We start from the raw sequence: 21,106 nt of genomic DNA on the forward strand, positions 1-21,106 counted from the left end.
TCTTATAATTGACTAAGAAATAGTACTATTTTTTGTTGAATATTTTTCATTTAATATTCTACCTACGTTTATGAAGGAAAATACATGTATCGGAAAGTATTATGAAACATGTTATCTGGCAATATCCTTTGGAGCAAACAGATCAGATACTGGATTAGGCTTCATATACTTTTCCTTCTCCTTTATAAATCTGGCATTTATGGATTACTTTTTTACTACACAATGCTATATAAAATACTATAGCTATATCAAGAAATGTATCTGTTTTATTACCAGTAAACTAACATTAATCTGTTTATTAGCGGTCTTCCTTATAAACGTTGCTTAGCGGCTGCTTATTTGAACACTGATTTCGCTCTTTCTGAATCGCCATTTTACAAAATTGTTTAACATAAATGTAAAGCTGCCACCAGTTCTAAAGTAAGTAGAAAATCATTAGTTACTCTTTTCAAACATTTCAAATTAAAAATTATGTTAACCAAATATAATTAAATTTATATTGATCCTGCTTAAAATTCAACAAGTACTAATACAATGCTTGTTTATCTTCTATATAATCTTGTGTTGGTCAATTAAGATTTAAATTAATTAAAGTTAAAAAAGTTTTACTGGTGGTAGGGCTTTGTGCAAGCTCGTCTGGGTAGGGGTACCTACCTGTTTTGCGGTATATCATAGATATTATAATATAATGTAATAGTGGTTACCACCCACTCATCAGATATTCTACCGCAAAACAGCAATACTTCATATTGTTGTGTTCCGGTTTGAAGGGTGAGTGAGCCAGTGTAATTACAGGCACAAGGGACATAAAATCTTAGTTCCCAAGGTTGGTGGCGCATTCGCTATGTAAGCGATGGTTGACATTTCTTACAATGCCAATGTCTAAGGGCGTTTGGTGACCACTTACCATCAGGTGGCCCATATGCTCGTCCGCCTTCCTATTCTATAAAAAAAAAAGTTAAAAATATCTGATTTGACATTGAAAAGATGATGAGCATGTTTAACTAATCACTCGATAAGTATCGTTAACAAGTAAGGTCGTATATCACCAACAAAATACATGAATAAAATGTGAGGCATATCCAGTAGTATCATAATTATTGGTAACTAGTAACTAATTTCTGCCCGCGACTTATCCGCGAGTGAGAAGTGGCAGTTAAGGTAACCGATGTCCTTTTTCAAACTGACAACGTGTAAAATTTCATGACAATCAGTTATAATAAGGATAACTAATAATACACTACATGACATATTACAAATTTGGCAACAAAAGAATATTTATAAAAAAGGAGAATTATTTAAGATTCTTTACTTTATATAAATTATAGTTTGCATCCGGAAGAAGAAAAGAGCATTATGAATGAATAAAAAAAGAGCAAACAACCGTTATACAAATTTTATTAATAAGGGAGATAGCATTTTTTCTTAATATATTTTTTGTATATCTAAAATAGAGAAACAAATAGTTACGTTGTTGTTCGAAAACAGTTGGCACACAATACTTTATTTCGTATAAACTAAAAGTTGGCATTATTACGGGTTTGGCAGTACCTTTGCCGGGAGGCGCTCGAAGATCATCGAAGTAACTTTGCTATATACGGACTTGTGTTTAAGCCAAAGTATTAAGTAATGTTTCAAATTCTAAAGCAACAAATTCAAAGTTTTATTTTGTTTTTATACTTATCGCATAAAGTTGCTTATATTTTAAACAATGTTGTAATATTAAAATGTAAATGTTTTTGATGTGAAATATGTTGGCGCGCCTTTGAGTTAAGACTGACTCGTATGTCGTGACGGCAAACGTCATGTCGTTCTCTCATGCCGTCAAGTTCTCTACGTTTTGTTGCTTGTATGCGCATAATATATAAATCGTTAAATATTATTATAATAATAAGAAAATATATTGATTTCATTAACGAAACTTTCGTTTTTATCTATTGTGCTTCGTATTTATTTATTCTCTTTAATTATTAATTCTTTCAATAACTATCAATTAAGATGTTTCAAATTTTTTCTTCCTTACGACATAGTTTTACGACAACAGCTTAAATATACTATACTTTTAATTTTGCAATAATTTCCCTCAATCAAAATAACGCAGTATACTCAAGTTGGTTACAATATGTGTTTTTATTACATATACTCCTTTAACGATTTGGAAACATAATAGGGTTCTTGTGTTCAGTTGTGTGTGAAATAACCCCTGAAACTGAAGCCGCCGAATAGGATTACACAAAATGTCGGATTTATTACGGATACATATAACTAAATCCCACAGGACAAAGGGCGTACGATTGTCTGGTTTGTGACTTGTAACTCATTCCTGCATTTAGGACCAAATCATCATTCCTGCACTTAGGACATCATATTGTCATGTTGGCGATTTCTTTGTTCGATTAATATGTTATTAAAAAAGTCAACTAACAGTAAGTAACAGATTTTATCAACACATATTAAGGATATGACTCAATGTTGCTTGCCGAGATTTGAACCTGCGACTTTGCAAGCCATCTCTGCTAAAATGTGTATATGTAATTTTATTTTTAAATTAGGAAATTGAGCATTTAATACATTGTTCGATTATGTGTTTATATAATTCATTTTAATTAATGTGTTATTTCTTTATTTTCATGCTAATCTAACAGTGGCTCTCAAATGTAAGTATATAAATTGTATGTTAAAATCTGTTTTGAAATAGCAATCGATTTGATGAAATGTGATTCAGTTTCATTGTTCATTAGCCTTATTATCGCATTTCGTTGATGGTTTTATCGATAATTGAATCTTACCTAACGAGATCTATTTATCGGAGTCGGACACATTATGCGAACTGAAAACTCTGGATTAAATTCAATTCTACAAAATAGAATATTGGAAAGAAATATTGTGTTACAATCTAGACATCTTAAATGAGATTCTGTCGTATACAATAACTATAAGATATTTTACAACAAAGTAAGAATTAAATTATAAACTAGGACACACGATGGCGAGCAGTTGGCTCGGGATAGCGAAAAATAGCAACTGCTCTAATTTTGTTTGTATCATATATACGTAAATATTTTATAATGCTACGATCTAACGAAAGAATGGTCAATTTTTTTTTGTTATTAAATGAAAAATAAACTTAAAGTACTTTTAAATTTGCATTTGAATAAAAATAAAGTATAAGTTATGTAATATAATTGAGTAACTTTTCATTGGTAAATTTTACAGACACGGATAATCAACGAGTAATTATTCACGTGAAAGATGTCAACGACGAACCTCCTTATTTCATCAATCGTCCTTTGCCAATGCAAACTGTGGTACAACTGAATGCGGCTCCCAATACGCCAGTCTTTACTCTTCAAGCCAGAGATCCTGATACCGACCATAACATACATTACTTCATAGTCAGAGATAGGACAGGCGGAAGATTTGAAGTAGACGAACGTTCGGGCGTGGTCCGCACCCGTGGGACTGATCCTTTCCAGCTGGATATGGAATATGTACTGTACGTCAAAGCGGAAGACCAGGTATGTTTTCATATAATAAAAACAGTTTTACTTTTTAATCATATACTGGGAACACAGTGTTATTAAATTAGTGTTAATTTCTTCACCGAATCTTTCACATCTATGTATGAAATTGTATTGTTAAATTAAACCAATAATGATTTTCGTTCCCATTACACATAATTTTAATAATCCAACAAAGGAATATTTGCGTATGGATTCATTTCAATAAAAACATTTTTCTATCTCATAAATTTACGCCTTTCATCTTTCTATAATTTCTTTTTTATTTTCTATCTTTATCGTAATATTACATATAAAATACATTTAAGTTTACGCTACTCGAAACATTGAAAAGAAAATTGAGCTGAATTCATTCAAACAAATTTCAGAGCGGTCGTGTAGATGAGAGAAGATTCCAGTCAACACCAGAAGAGAGACTTAGTATCGTCGGTGGAAAACGAGCCCCGCAATTTTATTTGCCGAGCTACGAGGCAGAAATTGCTGAAAATCAGAAGAAAGATTCAGAGTAAGTCGTCGTCAAAATTTATATATGTAAAGTAGTATGACTCTTATTTTATTATTTGAATACACGGTCGATATAATGACGCTCATGATGATGAAGCTCTCTTGATCAATTGTGGTCTTGGCAACCGATCTTAATTAAGAATAATCAAATGGGCAAGAGTTACTACATTATTGCAACAATACTAAGTATTACTGTTAGCGGCAGAATATCTGATGAGTGGGTGGTACCCAGACGGGCCTGCACAAAGCCCTACCACTAGGTAACTAGTGTGTGCGCAAAAAAAAGTTTCCATAAAGTATTTCTTATCTAATCCGAAATAACCGATGGCAGTTCAACCGCGACGACTTTACGTTCTCGTACGACTCGTATTGAAAATTTATTAATAAAAAATACATTAATTCTTATGACCCCATTCGGGTCTTGCACTATTAAAAGCTAGCCATTAGATCCAAGAAGTCAATATATCACAATATATACTTTATAAGACTCAAGTGACGTAGAAGTAGCAATCGATACTTACTATTATTGTGCCCACTTCTAACATAAGCTTTACGTTTATTTGAAGGGGAACATATCGATATTGAAAACAGCTGACTTAGTAAAAAAGTCAGCTGGACTTCTTTACTAAGAAAAATATTTGTTGTTTATTATTTAATAGTGAATGTTGAATATATAATATTGTTTTACCAATGTTTTTAATTTAAATTTTTTATTTAATATTCAAAGTGAAGTCAAGTCTAGCAATGTCATTCTGTAAGTAGGTATCTAATATCTCACTGTTGAAATGTTGTAAGTCGACTTACGATGATACACTATTTTGATGCATGATCATTTAAGTGTTACAGAGATTATAAGTGTCAATGTCGTATATTAGGATAGTTTTGAGTCTGTACAGAATAGCTCTATAGCTCGCAAAGAAAACACTTAAAGGCATATTACGGCATAGAGCCGGAAAAATGAAAATCAGCGTGATGTTTTTTGACAAATTTGATGTTTTTTTTAGAAACATCCATACTTCATTTTCATTACTCATTACATTTTCAATTTACGCTACTCCATTTACAGACGAATATCATAACGCTCCATTGTTTTTCACGCATAATGAATTTTGTTCGATCATACTTTCAATAAATTTTGCCTCGTTAACTATTCAATTGCGTTCATCAGTTATACGAAATGTGACAATTTATACATGCATTTCTTTTTGTTGATTGTACTATGTGGCGAGTTAATTAATTGAGTTAATTGGACATAAAAAGTGTACACCATCCATCTACGCGTGTTTATTTGTTCATATATTTACTTAAGAAAGTTAATTACTGTGTGAACTGTGCTTTAAATATTTGATTGAAAATTAAATTAAAAAAATAATTCGAAAACAAAATATTGTACTCTTGTAAACGTTGACTGATCTGTTTTCCAGTTTGAAGATTAAGAGGCCGGTGTATAACCTTCAATAGCACAATGGTTTAAATGGCCTTGCGATATGAAAGTCGCAGCATCTTGATCTTGATTCCTTGGGCCGTTGTCGTACCTGTTCCTAATACAAGCTAGACACTTAAGTAAACCAATAAAAGTAAATAGGAATATAGTTCAAAAAGTTTAATTAATGCTCAAAAACATTATATGGGATTGACATCACCGTGATATTTCTTCCACTTTTCACAATGCCAACAATTTGGCAATAGTTTCGCTTGTCATCCTTCCATCGAAAAATACTTACATGAATTTAATATTTATTTTCAGTATCATTTCTGTAAAGGCCAAGTCGTTTGCGGATCGCGAGATTCGTTATACTTTGAAAGCGCAAGGTCAAGGGGCTGGCACCTTTAACATCGGACCGACATCTGGAATAGTGAAGTTGGCTAAAGAGTTGGACTTCGAAGACTTACGCCAACCTCATGTCTATTCCTTGGTCGTAACGGCCACTGAAGACTCCGGCGGTTTCTCTACTTCTGTTGAGGTACGTTGAGGATTGATTATCTTTTAAATCAAGGATCTTCAACGCCCCATGCAATCTAACACACTAAAATGTTTATATATATGAAATTTATGCTTTATTTAAACGTGTTATATGTTAACAATATTAGTTCTATATTGCACTCAAATTAAAAAAATAAAAATTTAGACATTTGCTTTCAATGCAACAGTTTTTTTTCTATATTAGTTTATTTTAATAATATGTATTACACAATACATTAAGAATGTAAATATATAATTTGCTTGGTATATTAAATTATTACTTTAGATAAGAACATATTTTATTATTAAGTTATATTTATAAATTAAATGAGTACATAACAAACTTCAGCTTACGATACGAGTGACGGACGTCAATGACAACGCGCCAAAGTTCGAGCTGCCTGACTACCAGGCGCACAACGTCGACGAAGATATTCCGCTCGGCACCAGTATCCTCAAAGTGAAGGCCATGGACGCTGACTCCGGGAAAAATGCAGAAATCGAATATTTAGTTTCAGGTAATTGTTACGTTACAGCGCTTTTAATACAACAATGTTCCTCTTCGTATATTAACGTACTTGTCGAAAAGTTTATAGTTGTCTAAGAATTAAAAGATTTATTTCGACTTTTATGTTGATACTATCAAAAAAACTTATAATATTTGCCATCGATATCTCTGAATGCAGCCAACTCTGTTAGTTTTTCAATATTTAACTTTAAAGTTAAATATTGAAATAATAAAGTTCTCATTTAAAATATTCTTTTATATCCCAAAAGAGTAGGTATTCAAACAGAAGTGCCAGTTGCGGTTCAAAATAACTTTTGAACCTCTATACATCATTAAATTATATATGTATATATATAGTACCTATAAATATGTAGACTATATGACTAAAGGACGTTGAGATATATATTTGTCACAGACGTTATATGTTTCTAATTACGATAATAATTTAAAATGTAATTTATAATTTGCCTCCTGATGATCTAATACTAGTATCATCAATCAATAATATTTGACTGGACTGAAAGAAAGTTTAGTTATACCATGAATACCGCTTACAACATTTGTTTATGCATTTCAGTTTAGAAAGCTTTCGAATTAAATATTTCATCAAATTTCAATATCTTTTGTGCAACATATTAATTAATTTTATATTAATAAATATATTATATAATAATAAGTTTGTTCGCTTAAACAATTTGTAGTAACCTTTTTTGTGTGTACCTTTGTTGATGTGTACGACTACGGAAATCTTAATGGAATCACGAATAAGGATATTTTATTATACAGTATTTTAATTTGAATTTTTCCGATAATTTTTTTTTTATTACAAACTTATTTTATACACTGTCAATCTCCATAAACTAAAAATATTATAACACGTATATTTATTTTTTTTGATTTACAGATGATCACTTTAGCGTTGACTCAAACGGCATAATTACAAACAATAAACAGTTGGACGCTGACAATAATAATGCGTACTATGAATTTGTTGTCACTGCCAAGGACAAAGGCGAGCCAGCTAAAACTGGAACTGCTACTGTTCGAGTTTATACCAAAAATAAAAATGACGAGGAACCGAAATTTTCTCAACAAGTATACACTCCGAACGTCGATGAAAACGCGGGACCGAATACTTTAGTTACGACTGTTGTAGCCTCAGACAAAGACGGCGACAATGTCCGCTTCGGGTTCGTAGGTGGCGGTACCAGTTCAGGCCAATTCGTCATTGAAGAAATCACTGGTGTTATAAGATTACATAACAAAGCTATATCCTTAGATCGAGATAAATATGAACTCAATGTTACCGCATTGGACGACGGTGCGTGCTGTGTTAATGGAGACGCTACTATACACACGTCGACTGCTGTAGTAGTTGTATTTATTACGGACGTAAATGACAACAAACCAATATTTAAAGATTGTCCTACGTATTTTCCAAAAGTAGAAGAAGGGGCTCCCAACGGAAGTCCTGTCATAAAAGTTCATGCAACGGATGAAGATAAAGGGGTGAACGGACAGGTTAAGTATTCTATCGTGCAACAACCGAATCAGAAAGGCACCAAGTTTACCGTCGACGAAGAAACCGGTGAAGTATCGACAAATAAGGTATTTGACAGAGAAGGCGACGACGGAAAATTTGTATCTGTAACCGTTAAAGCTACTGATCAGGGAGAGCCGTCGCTGGAAGGCGTTTGTTCGTTTACAGTTGAGATAACCGACGTCAACGATAACCCACCACTATTCGACAGACAAGTAAGTGTTTCTGTAAATAGCAATGTAATATTAATTATAGCTTGCATGTAACAGCTTATGCACGAGCCACTCGTCTAAAGACCGTATTGTAAAGTTATCCTAATATCTTACAGAAATATGTGGAGAATGTTAAACAAGATGCCAGTATAGGCACAAATATCTTAAGGGTATCGGCATCCGATGAGGATGCCGATAATAATGGCGCCATAGTATATACTTTGAGCGCTCCATATAACCCTGCCGATATAGAATACTTTGAGATTCAACCGGAATCGGGATGGATAGTTTTAAAGAAACCTCTAGACGTAAGTATTGATTTCGATTCGCAATAAACGAAAACGAGAGAGAAAACGTGGCGAGAACGATGAATGAAAGAGATCAACTTTACTGTAAAGTTTGGTGGATGAATGCTACCTACAGGCCCTAGGACCGATTGATTGGCACTACTTTAAGTTATTACTGTAAATAGTTCTAAATTGTCGCTGCTGTACATAGCTGGGAGGCCCGGAGGAGTAGTTGTCCATCAGGCGCGGCGCGGGGCGCGGCGCTTGTTCTTCTTCAGCACGATTACTTTCAGTTGCCGCCGGCGCCGGCTCTGCACTCAACCTTCGTTAACATTTATTTCCGCAGCACCGTCTTGCATTGACTATCTTATGATAAATACGAACTTGTGTATAATATTTATGACTGAAGTGATACTGCTGTAAATATTTCACCGTTGAAACCTATGTTTAGTTCTAAAACATGTACAGTTTCCGTAAGAGCACTTCTGTATATTTCGCACAGATTAGTTTTAAAATTTATTTTATTGTAATTTAATCGGTTGATTTTGAGAAGCTTACGCTTTTGAACATACCTATCAGTATTATGATTATGTAAGTACATGTTTTGTTACTAATCTCTGATATTTTTTGCGGAGATCCTACGTCGGGCGGTTCGATCCCTGCCTCTGACTCTTCCGGCCGCTATGACGACAACTCATAAACATGATATCATTTTATAATTATAATCATCATAATTATGGATTTTTTACAGGGTGCCACTACTTAGTATAAATAAAATTTTAGTATTTAACTGAGATGGTCAGATTGCCCGTGAGGCAATTTGGCCATCTGGCCAGTTGTGACATTATTCCTTCTGTGAAAGGGGCAACGTTCTCAAACCCAAAATTTGTACAGTCAATCGTAACGTCCATCGTTTGTAATATATTCATTACAATGAGTGTCGTTTTTTGTAGTCGTTACGAGGTCACTAAAACCTTCTTATGACAACCTGACCTTTCCGCCATGTCTTGTATGCAGAGCTGCATGCATTTGCCTGCTTTTTGTTATTTTACTTTAATTTTTTTTAATTAGTTTAGTTATTTTATTGTAAAAAGTATAAATAATGTACAGTTTATCTTTTTCCCTAATGTACAGACCGGAAATGTATAATACAGAAAACGTATTATTTCCAATTTCTTTTCTTGCACTCTCTTACATCGGCTGCTACGAGCAAATGTATTGTAAGTTAGCACGAATGATGCCTCTGCGTGGATGCGATCGTCGTGAGTGGATTCCGATATATTAGTTGACTATCAGTAACTATTTCCTCTTTTTTAGTTTTGCTTAGTGGATGCGAGGTCGACGTATGTATGTTTCTTCGATGATTTTTATTTCGAGCAATTAGCGATTCAATAATTAATATACTCTGAAAGTGGTCTATATTCGATTTATTTTTTACTTGTTTTAATTATTTATTAGCAATCAGTACTTATATGTTTATATTTGAGTTGTGTTTTGTTTTTTTTTGTCCCCGCTGACCTCTGACCCGTGTATCTGTAGCGGGACAGGTATCGACTGCGCGTGCGCGCCTCCGACAGAGGCGACCCACCCTCCTCCGCAGACGTGGACGTTGAATTAGACGTGGTAGACAGGAACAATAAGCCCCCCATCTGGGACATGACCACGTATGGCCCCGTTCACATCAAAGAGAATGTCACAGTGGGTACCGTAGTGACCAGTGTGAAAGCCAGGTTGGTATAAGGCGCAGCGGGCTCCCCGGCCCGCCGCTCCTCCACTCCTTAACACTACTAACGACGTGGTTTTGTCTGTTTCCATCGACTCTTTCCCCGATAGCGAGAAACTTACAAGTTGGAGGCTATGGCTCAAGACAAGGGCTTTCCACCCTTGTCCAGAACCGTGGAGGTCCAGATAGACGTAGTGGATCGCGCGAACAATCCCCCCGTGTGGGACCACACGGTGTACGGACCGATCTACATTCGAGAGAATTTGCCCGTGGGTGCCAAAGTGGTGTCCGTTAAAGCAAGGTGCGTGTCTAACTGTTCGGCACGGGCACCGCACGCAGCCCCCTGCACGCAGTGCGACGGGCCGCGCTCGTCTTCAGCGGGCTCGCGTTACTTCCGCAGAGCCCCCCGCTCCCCCGCCCCCGCTGACGACGAGCGCGGCGAGCACGGTGCGGACGACATCGCCGCGCGCCTCCTCAACCATCGTTATTATTTGCCTCACTCATGGTGGTTTCAGTGCGATGTAATGTTTTATGTCCGTGAATTGCAATTGCATCGTCACGAGTACACGGTCTTTTTGAGATACACGTGCGTGCATTTAGTGGGTTCACTGCTTATGTGGAATGGGGTCACTGTGACTATTCAAAAATATTTATATTACTGATGATTTAAAATATACTTTGCTATCGACTGATTCATTATTTAAATTGTGAAACTGAATATTCGAATATATATGTGATATGAAATAAACATTTAATTTTATAAATATTTTTGAATTAGCCATGCAACTCTATGAATAGTAGGTATTCTGTCAATTAATAACTCTGTGTCATATTATATTTTGCATGTAGGCATTATGCATTACCGCCCCTACAATTTAAACTTCCAAATGGAAGGTCTAGTTTTCTTCGTCTCCGACGTTCTATGTAAGCATGATATTACAATGATCGTAATGTAGATGACTTAGGTTATTTTATTTTGGATTTCCTAGTGCTTGGGTTATTCATGTTTAATTGATATATTAGCAATGAAAATAATATACAATGTAACAATGTTAGGGATGAGTATTCCAAAATACGAAAACGTCAGACAGGATTTTTAATATGTTTTAATTCCTAATTTAGTTTCGAATTAATAACAATGTTCATTACGAAATAATATAACAACTGTGTGTTGATATTAAATTTCTTATATTGATTTAAGAAGTGTTTTGATCTAAATATATATTTAAATCAAAAAATTGTTCCTCGATTGGAATATATATTGCCTTGAATATTGTTTCCATAATTTATCTTGGTTAAAAATTTCATAACAAATTATTTTAGAAAGCTTCTAATAAGGAGTTGTTTTCTATTTAAGCAATGGTTGTTCACGATGATAATCTGCTCTGCTCTTGTAAACAGAATTTAAGGCGTAAATCAAGAGAAGCTTCAAATGCCTAATTACTGCGTCAGACATTTAATATAATAAAAGATAATTTATCTAGTTGAAGTCAGAAAGGAATACTTAACTTTGTTTTTTATTACATAATACACAAAATGAAAAAAAAAAGCTTTATCATCTCCAGACAATGAATATATTTATAAAAATAAATTAAACACCAAAAATTGTTACCATAGTAAAACAAATATCAAAATAACAAAAAATAAAATAATATTTAAGTTCAACAATTAGGTTTATCATTATTATAATTAAAGAAGCATTTCACAAATTGTAGAATTGTTTGGTAAGTATGATAACAGAATGAGCATCACCGACGTACAACGGGCCACCTAATACTTAATGTTTTGCATAAATTGCATCATCACTTGAATTTTGGTCGATGGTTCACATCCTTATTGTCTATCTGTTCATCCTAAATCACACATTTCAAACTCACATGATCATGGGAAGACGAAACTTGTACTAATTCACTTTATTAACCCAAATTTTTACAAGAATTTGGCCTTTTTAACAAGAAATAAGTGTATTTTATTTGGCCTATTCATAACAGCTTCTCTGATATTAAAAAATAACGACTTAAATTATAAAAAAAAACTATCTAAATAGATAATACTCTATTCGTTATAAATAGACCGAAGTAAATACTAACTATGGTGGATAAATATTTTTAAGAAATTTAAAATATTTACCATACCTTACCACGTATCATAGTTATATTTTATTTATTTATTTTACGATTCCCCTAACTGAATGTCTTAGTAGTCGATTTTTATTTTTCATTTCATATAAAATTGTCATTATTAAACATATTTAATTTCAGTAATTCAAATTTAAATTATTACTATTCCATGACATGTTATTTTTCAACACACAAAAAATACTGTATGGATTGGTACTAATTTATTTGAAGTATATCAAAGTTTATGTTAAACAAATACTTTGTCACCCCTTTAATTACTAATATTTTTGAGTATTTTGCATTCGATGTTGTTTCGTTAAAGTAGCCGTATTAGTGAATATTTGCTTAAATTATCGTTTTTTCTATAATATTTTGGGTGTTTTTCAGCTCGGGCATTGAGAACAACCCGACCGTATTCTACAGGCTCATGCCCGGATCTACGGCTCAGACGAATAAATTCCATACTTTTTATTTACAACAAAGGGCCGACAATGGTTTTACTTGGGCAGACATTAAAGTGAATCATCCTCTAGATTATGAAAGCATTAAAGAATACAATCTAACCATTCGAGTAGAGGTGAGCCTTGCTTTAAACTTTTTTTTTTGTTATTTATTTTTTAAAATTTGTAAAAGCGATTTAAATTGCGAGGATCGAGAGGAGTTACAGAAATATTTTACTAATAATAAAAATATAATTACCTCAAACATCGATATGGAATTCATAAAAAATATAAATTATTGAAATTTGTCGAGCCGGTTGGCGTGGTTGGTAGATACTTGCCTTTCATGCCGAAGGTTGTGGGTTCGATTCCCACCCAGGACAGACATTTGTGTCATGAACATGTCTGTTTGTCCTGAGTCTGGGTGTGATTATCTATATAAGTATGTATTTACAAAAGAAAAGTAATATATCTAGTATATCAGTTGTCTGGTTTCCATAGCACAAGCTTTGTACAAGCCTAATTTGGGATCAGATGTCCGTGTGTGAAAAATTTCCGAGAATATTATTATTATTATTAAAATATCAATCTATTTTACATTGTTATCGTATTTATTTCAGCTACATTTGATAGTGTTTATAAATAAATATATTAGTCAATAACTTATTTATTTTGTTATTAGAACAACGGAGCTCAGCAGTTGGCTTCAGAGGCGACAGTTTACATAATGCTTGAAGATGTCAACGACGAAATACCTTTATTCACGGAACGAGAACAAGAGACCGTACTTGAAGGCGAACCCATCGGCACCAAGGTCACGCAAGTTAATGCCATCGACAAGGACGGCACGTTTCCTAACAATCAGGTTTGTTGAATATTTTATCTATAGGTCTATTCTAAATTGTTTTATAAACAAAGATAATGAGTGATGTTCGACCTTGAGCTGATATTAAATTTTATTGTAACATTTACCTTACGTAAGCAATTGTTTGAGATTGAAAGCATTCACAATAAATAATCAACATATAACAATATTGTTATTGCCGCCGAGTCGAACATTATATAATAAAATAATACCTAATCTACCTGAATATGAATATGACGGTTCTGATAACATAATGGAGTCGACTTTCTTCGATATTTTCTGAAACATCTCGAAAAAAGTTACTCTTACATCAAAAGTGCTTAATAGCCTATTTGAATAAATTATATAATAATAAATCAATAAGTAACTAGTTACATACAAAATTTCTGAATCCGTATCAGCGTACGTAAAGTAAATGTGGGTAGGGTGTTCCACAAGGATACATTTTCGCCAATATTTCTATTTTTTCTTAAATAATATCAACGTAATCATATTTCGTGTGAAAGATATGACGCTATTTTTAAGCAGAACAAAGGAAAGAAATGTCAAGACGTGGTTTACTACAAGTCATTTGAAATAAACCATCAACACGCTAAAAATAAAGTGCTCATGTATGTGTGCAGTATTGCTTAATGTAAATTAACATTGTTGGGCTATTTTTACCATATTCTTATTGAAGAAAGAGTAAAAAAATAAACAAAAAAACACAAAAAAGAGAAACAATCGTATTTATTTGTATTTACGCTTCTAGTTGGCTGTAGAAGTTATATTTTAGTTCAAAATTTCAATGTAGAGCTCATTTTACAGGAAACAGCATTAGTAGCCTTACTTAGTTTAAGACTTATACTATGTTTTTTTTTTATAGAATAGGAAGGTGGACGAGCATATAGGCTACCTGATGGTAAGTGGTCACCAAACGCCCTTAGACATTGGCATTGTAAGAAATGTCAACCATCGCTTATAGCCAATGCGCCACCAACCTTGGGAACTAAGATTTTATGTCCCTTGTGCCTGTAATTACACTGGCTCACTCACCCTTCAAACCGGAACACAACGATATCAAGTATTGCTGTTTTGCGGTAGAATATCTGATGAGTGGGTGGTACCTACCCAGACGAGCTTGCACAAAGCCCTACCACCAGTAAGGGCGTAACTACTATAATTATTTTGATATCCTCTGTACTGTTTGGTGGTATATGTGTTCAATGATAGTTTCGTTCTCTGTGAATAAAGTAAACAACAAAAGAAGGCTGGAATGTCATTCGTCTATAAAGAAGAATAGAAAATATTATCCGTACTCAAATAATTATGTACATGTACATACAGCGCCATCTAGTAGTAATAGTATTTACAACAAGGTAGCTTTTTATATAAAAATATGTATGTGAGATAAATAGATTTCGATACTGTTTGACCGATCACCCTGAAGCTGGCACAAACGTGTATTATTTCGTGGAAAAGATTTTTTTTATGTTATAGGTAGGTGAACAATGGTGGCAAATAGGCCACCTGATGTTAATAGGCCACCGCCCATAGACATTGGTGATGTATGAAATATTAACTATTTATTACATTGCCAATGCGCCACCAACTTTTTCCCTGTAGCTAATAGAATATCTGATGAATAGGCATCTACCCAGACAGGCTTGCACAAAGCCCTACCACCAAGAAATACAATATTCTTATAATTCGCTATTAGATGCCGAGATGCCTAGATGGCCGAGATGGCCTAGTGGTTAGAACGCGTGTATCTTAACCGATGATCGTGGGTTCAAACCCGGGTAAGCACCACTGAATTTTCATGTGCTTAATTTGTGACTATAATTCATCTTGTGCTTGACGGTGAAGGAAAACATCGTGAGGAAACCTGCATGTGTCTAATTTCATTGAAATTATGTCACATGTGTATTCTACCAACCCGCATTAGAGCAGCGTGGTGGAATAAGCTCTAAACCTTCCCCTCAAAAAAGAGGAGAGGAGGCCTTTAGCCCAGCAGTGGGACATTCACAGGCTGTTACGGTACGGCTATTAGATGGCGTTGCAGCACATCAACATGCAGGGTTGCATGAAAATTGATAAAATTATTGGACGGAACATTGTTTGTGGAGTTTTGTTTTTAAAAGTTAATTAAAATCCTTTCATTACTTTCACACATACACTTAGATAATGTATATAAAACTTATGTTCTCTGCGTCCTCCAGTACAATTAATACTTTTTTATCATATATATCAAATCGTTGTCTTAGCTTTGTTTAAGAAACTATATTTTGTGTTTTACTTTTGATAAGTTGTGTGAACTATCGGAACTATAGGAATACGATACCTTTTACATTTAAATTAAATTGTCAATGGTGTAGACTTGTAGCTATCAATACGTTTATCTTTTAAACATACTCCGAAGTAAACATACTTTTACATTTTTAAAGTAAGAAATATTTATATTCAAGATTAAATTAAACAATCAATCGAAATATAAAAAGGAAGCGTATAATATTGGGAATAATGCTACCAAAATTTAGACATCTACTCTATTAATTGAAAACTTCGTTTTGTGCGAAAAATTTACAAGACTTCCTCACTCAGCAGTGGAAGCAAGAAGGCGGGATGTTATATGTTCTATTTTTATTTGTACTATTTTATCAAGGTCCAAGCGTTTTATTTTCCTTCTTGATATTTATCAAAGGATACAAATATTAAAAAGTTATATTAAAACTACTTTCTATTTTATATAATCCAGCTTATAATTTTACCCTGGGACTAGTAACAGTCTTTAATGATTTCGACAAATTTTAATTTACGGCAGCCTTTAATTTCGTTCGCATAACTGAATATAATAATAAGAAGGTTAATACATGAACATAATAAAATAATTATTTTATTGTTTTAATTAAGTATAATTAATCACTGCATTAATCGTCACAAAGATTAACTTCGCTGACAAATACGATATATGTATATTAAGTATATGAAAAGAGAAAACTCAGTCATTTATTACTCAGCTGTTTAAGCCACCTCGGTTGTTATTAATTACATAACAGTGTCTTTGAAGGAGGTTTTTATATGTTGGTTAGGTTAGTTTATTTTAAATATGTTTTAAAATTATTTGCTACTGACCTAGTAAATGATTTCATGTTTATGTATTTAATGCATTGGTTCATTTTCACAAGTGAGTCCAATTATATGGAAATAAATCCAATACTCATGTTGTTTGAAAGCAGTGGTCAAAATATCAATTAGTGTGTGATAAACGTCATCAAACATTGCCACCTCAATGTGGTCCCGAGTATCACAAATTAAAGCGGTCGATTTAATAACATGGAAGTGTGTATATTTGATTTATAAATATCGCACACTAAATTCAAAATACTGTTTTGTTAAACTATTTCTGTTTATTAGTGCTGCTTCATGCGGTATTTATCTTAATACGTAAAACTAACATTTTTCAAAATAAAAAGTTCTTATTAGATGGTGTAATATAAATGAAAATGTTTGATAAATGAATAACTGACTGACATATCAACGCATCGTCCAAACTAGTGAAGCCAGCACCATGAAATTTACATATTTGTTCTTTTACTAGGTTATTTTATAGTATGTTAGCATTAAGGATGGATTTGTAAAAAATAACTTGTAGTGATAAAGGGAATGAAAGCTTGTGTGAAATTCCTCCTCTTTTGAAGAAAAAGCTATGGAAATTGGTATTTATCAATTCGTAACGGTGACGCGAGTTAAGCCGAGGATAAAGAGCTAGTATTTAATAGTGCAATAAAAAATACGGACAAATATGAAGCTAGAACTGAACCCGTTCGAAATAAATTGTCATGATTTAATGGTTCTTAACAGGGACAGGTAATATTTTTGTGAACGCAAGTTAGATAGGTATAACGGTATAAGTATTCTTTTATAGAATATTTGTTTTGTAGATATATATTAAAAATATGTTTAGGCAATAATTTAATATTGCACTTTGATTTTATTTTCGGATAGGTTGTCTATACATTTTTGTTTGACGCATGTGTGATTCGTTTACTACTAATGTATTTAATACCTTTTATTAATTCTTAACGGAATATAGCCAGGAGAAATAGTGCACTTTCTCTTCTCTTAGTTTTAATTTGACGCGATAGAAGAGAGAGCAGAGATAGGATTCGGACAAGCGTCACTGAATTTTCATTTACTTAATTTGTGTTTATAATTCATCTCGTGCTTGACGGTAAGGGAAATAATCGCGAGAATATCTACCTAAATTGTATCTAAATTGTGTATCCACGCATTGGAGCACTGTGCTGGGAACTTTTCCTCAAAACGAGAGAGGGCCTGACCTCAGCATATATACATATATACAAGCTGTTGCTTACTTTACAGTCAACTTTCAATCGGCAAGTACCGACAATTTTATCTCCGTCTGGTCATCATCATGAGGTTTTACTTAAAAAATGCAACTTGTATGCATAAATTTAGCTAATGTATGGACATGACAACGTAAAAAAAAACGTTTAACGTGGATCGAGCAAAAAAAAAAACAAAACAAAAGGTACCTCTAAAACGTAATATTCGTACCCTCTAATAAAAAATATAATCTCTTGACAAATTGAATTGAATTTTATAATACTTTTAAACATAATCTTTCTCGAAACATTGTGATATATGTGTATACTAGTTTTCGCCCACATGTTAGGTAAGGGGGGAAATCTTGGTGTTGGTGGGAGGGGTTGTTATAAAAAGTAGCGTATGCCTTTTCTCGGGGTTCGAGCTTGCTTCTTACCCAATTTCATCAAAATCAGTTCAGTTTTCTAACCGTGAAAGTAAAACACACAGACAGAGTTACTTTCGAATTATAATAGTATGGATTATGCGATATTCTTATAAATTAATGATGATGATGAGAGTGGAAGATGTACCAGTATGAGTAGCTACCTAAGCTATATACAAACTTGACGTAATTATTACAATCTGGTGCTTAACTGAAACTCGTTATCAGATTCAAAGAGAATGCTTGTACACGAATGAATGAATAGCAAGCGCATTACGGGTAGCGCTTGTAATCTGACGTTTCTCGTACCCTAATCGGCTGAAACGCTTCTTATGTTATTAAAAAATGAATTTTAACACTTTTTTTAATGCCAATGGCAACATTACGAAAAATTTTGTCATTATACATAATAAATTTTAGTTTATTTTTGTCTTATAGTAGGCTCTTGATTCGTGTATTTATATAATGTATAAAACTATTCATGAAGTTATCTTATAGAAGTATAAGAAAATACTTTACATATACATAATATTAAAAAAATAATGTAATTTTAAAATATAGTTCCGCGTAATACGAAACTGTACTTGTATGCTCCACACATTTACATACCACAGGCTTGCGTTACACTGAGGGTTCGTGAATATTTAATTTTAATTCAGCGAACCAGACTGTTCATGGTATTGATTGGTGTACGCTCACATAATTAGATGTGTTTGGGGTTGCCATGGTTTGACTCTCAGTGGTTTTATTATATAATTATTTTATTTTTATTTTATTGTTTACTATAATTGTAAAGTCAGAAAAAAACATAGTAAAATATTAACTACATGATCCTATCATACGACTTTTTTGCCTTTGTAATTGAGATTGTAGTCATATAGACATATCTTTTTTTTGATTCGATTATTTGTAAAATAATTTCCAACGTTATTATTATAAATCTTACATGCATAAAAACAACAAAATCAAAATATATTATTTTATTCAAGTAGGATCTTAAAAGCACATTTGAATAATCACTTTACGAGATCAAATTAAATGTAAAGCTTCCACCGGTTTTGTATGTATATTCTACCACAAAATCTGACGAGAATCTACTATCCTTTTTAAAAAATATATTAATACTTAACAATAGCTATCATATATCGTACGAAAAACTCAATATATTAAAGTGAGTTTTTGTATCCGTGACGTTCGCGAGAGCGTTTTACGTGCTTTTATTATTTTTGGGTAAAAACGTATCGCCATAAACAGAATTTCATTAAAATCTATCGAGTGGCTTAGTGATGCGTGTACAGACTGATACGAATAAATAACGCGTTTGAAAATAGTTTTATGGACGCATCCACAAAATATTCTATAATATGAATTGAATTAAAATTAAATGAAACATATTTATTTGTTAAAGGTTACTTTGACAGCGTACTTTAGTTAAAAAGTCTTAAATATAAGCTATGGACAATTTATAAGAATGTATTTTTAAAACTAAGAAAATAATTACAGTAAAAATAATAAACACAAGTGAACTTTCTATACTCTCACTCTCATGATCCGATGGCAGAGGGTTTAGGCGCAGGACTAACGGCTTAAGGTGTTTTCCGAGGTACAAGAGTGTACACACTCCCAACTTCTAGACTCGAGACTGCCACTCAAAATTCTCGACAGAAAACCCAATAACTATTTTATTTTAACCCAGAACTGGACCTGCCCAATAGACCGCGGCAGTTAGTGTGATATATATATTATAATTAATATGAATAGGTATTTGCGGGTACTTTAACTATATCTAACTAAACTTATTCTTTAGGTGTACTATTACATCGTGGACTCACCTCGGAATGAAGGCAAGGATTTCTTCGAGATCAGCATGCAGACCGGCGAGATCTTCACTAAAGTGGTGTTCGATAGAGAGAAGCAAGGAGCCTACGCGTTGGAAGTGGAGGCGAGAGACGGAGCACCATCGGCGCGGCCCAATTCTGACAACCAGCCCAACTCAGGTATGTCACCTATTCGCATTTTACTATAAACTTAAAGAAAAGTATTTAGTTCTTAAAAAGTTTTCAATGTCTCCATTTTTAAAAACAATATATTTTTTACGAGATTTTATTTTTCATAAGAAATGAAAACGATTGCTATGACACGTGACACTCTTATTGCTAGGTGACAAGCTTTAGGAATCCAATTGAATATCAATTTCAATCAAAGAGATTAGATGACTGGATCGAAATTACAAATTAATATTTCTGTTTCCTTTTTATTTTTCAACCACGAGTAAAGAAAATATAATATTCTTTCAGATTATTACTTTGATATTAAAATTAATTTAATAGAACGTTATAAATGTCTCTGTAAAAATAAATGTATATAATATTAAAATATTTTCTGTTGGTAGCCATTTATATTGACGATGAGACTCGTTAGTGTAGAGTCTAATTTACGCAGGCGTCCGAATGCTGCAATAAAACAGGTGATTTGAAATCGGTCCAACAATAGAAATTCTCTAGGGGTTGAAAGGTGTCAGTGAGCAGTGTAACGGTAGCCGGCTAATCGCTGCTGGGATCCGCATTTAAATGACCATTTTCTCGTGTAAACATTCCTGACGGAACGGACTTTTTGTCGAATTTTTCAAAGGTTGTATTTAACAACTTCACCGACCCTTTTCGAATGTTG

At 33.3% G+C, this 21,106-nt stretch overlaps 1 protein-coding gene across 1 annotated transcript in view; it reads left to right on the top strand.

Moving 5' to 3' along the window:
- The window catches only part of LOC126781114 (neural-cadherin-like), a 60,009-nt gene extending 39,399 nt beyond the window's left edge, over nt 1-20,610 (top strand). Inside the window, exons 3-16 of the mRNA XM_050505936.1 lie at nt 2,646-2,657; nt 3,217-3,518; nt 3,890-4,026; nt 5,773-5,989; nt 6,338-6,506; nt 7,401-8,251; nt 8,365-8,556; nt 10,075-10,265; nt 10,369-10,382; nt 10,448-10,844; nt 12,766-12,955; nt 13,501-13,683; nt 20,244-20,433; nt 20,597-20,610. Of these exons, the coding sequence (XP_050361893.1) occupies nt 2,646-2,657; nt 3,217-3,518; nt 3,890-4,026; nt 5,773-5,989; nt 6,338-6,506; nt 7,401-8,251; nt 8,365-8,556; nt 10,075-10,265; nt 10,369-10,382; nt 10,448-10,844; nt 12,766-12,955; nt 13,501-13,683; nt 20,244-20,433; nt 20,597-20,610 (3,059 nt within the window). The remainder of the gene's footprint in view (nt 1-2,645; nt 2,658-3,216; nt 3,519-3,889; nt 4,027-5,772; nt 5,990-6,337; nt 6,507-7,400; nt 8,252-8,364; nt 8,557-10,074; nt 10,266-10,368; nt 10,383-10,447; nt 10,845-12,765; nt 12,956-13,500; nt 13,684-20,243; nt 20,434-20,596) is intronic.
- The last annotated feature ends 496 nt before the right edge of the window (nt 20,611-21,106 follow it).

The sequence above is a fragment of the Nymphalis io genome, chromosome 3, assembly GCF_905147045.1.
Source record: "Nymphalis io chromosome 3, ilAglIoxx1.1, whole genome shotgun sequence".
NCBI classification, from domain to species: Eukaryota; Metazoa; Arthropoda; class Insecta; order Lepidoptera; family Nymphalidae; genus Nymphalis; species Nymphalis io.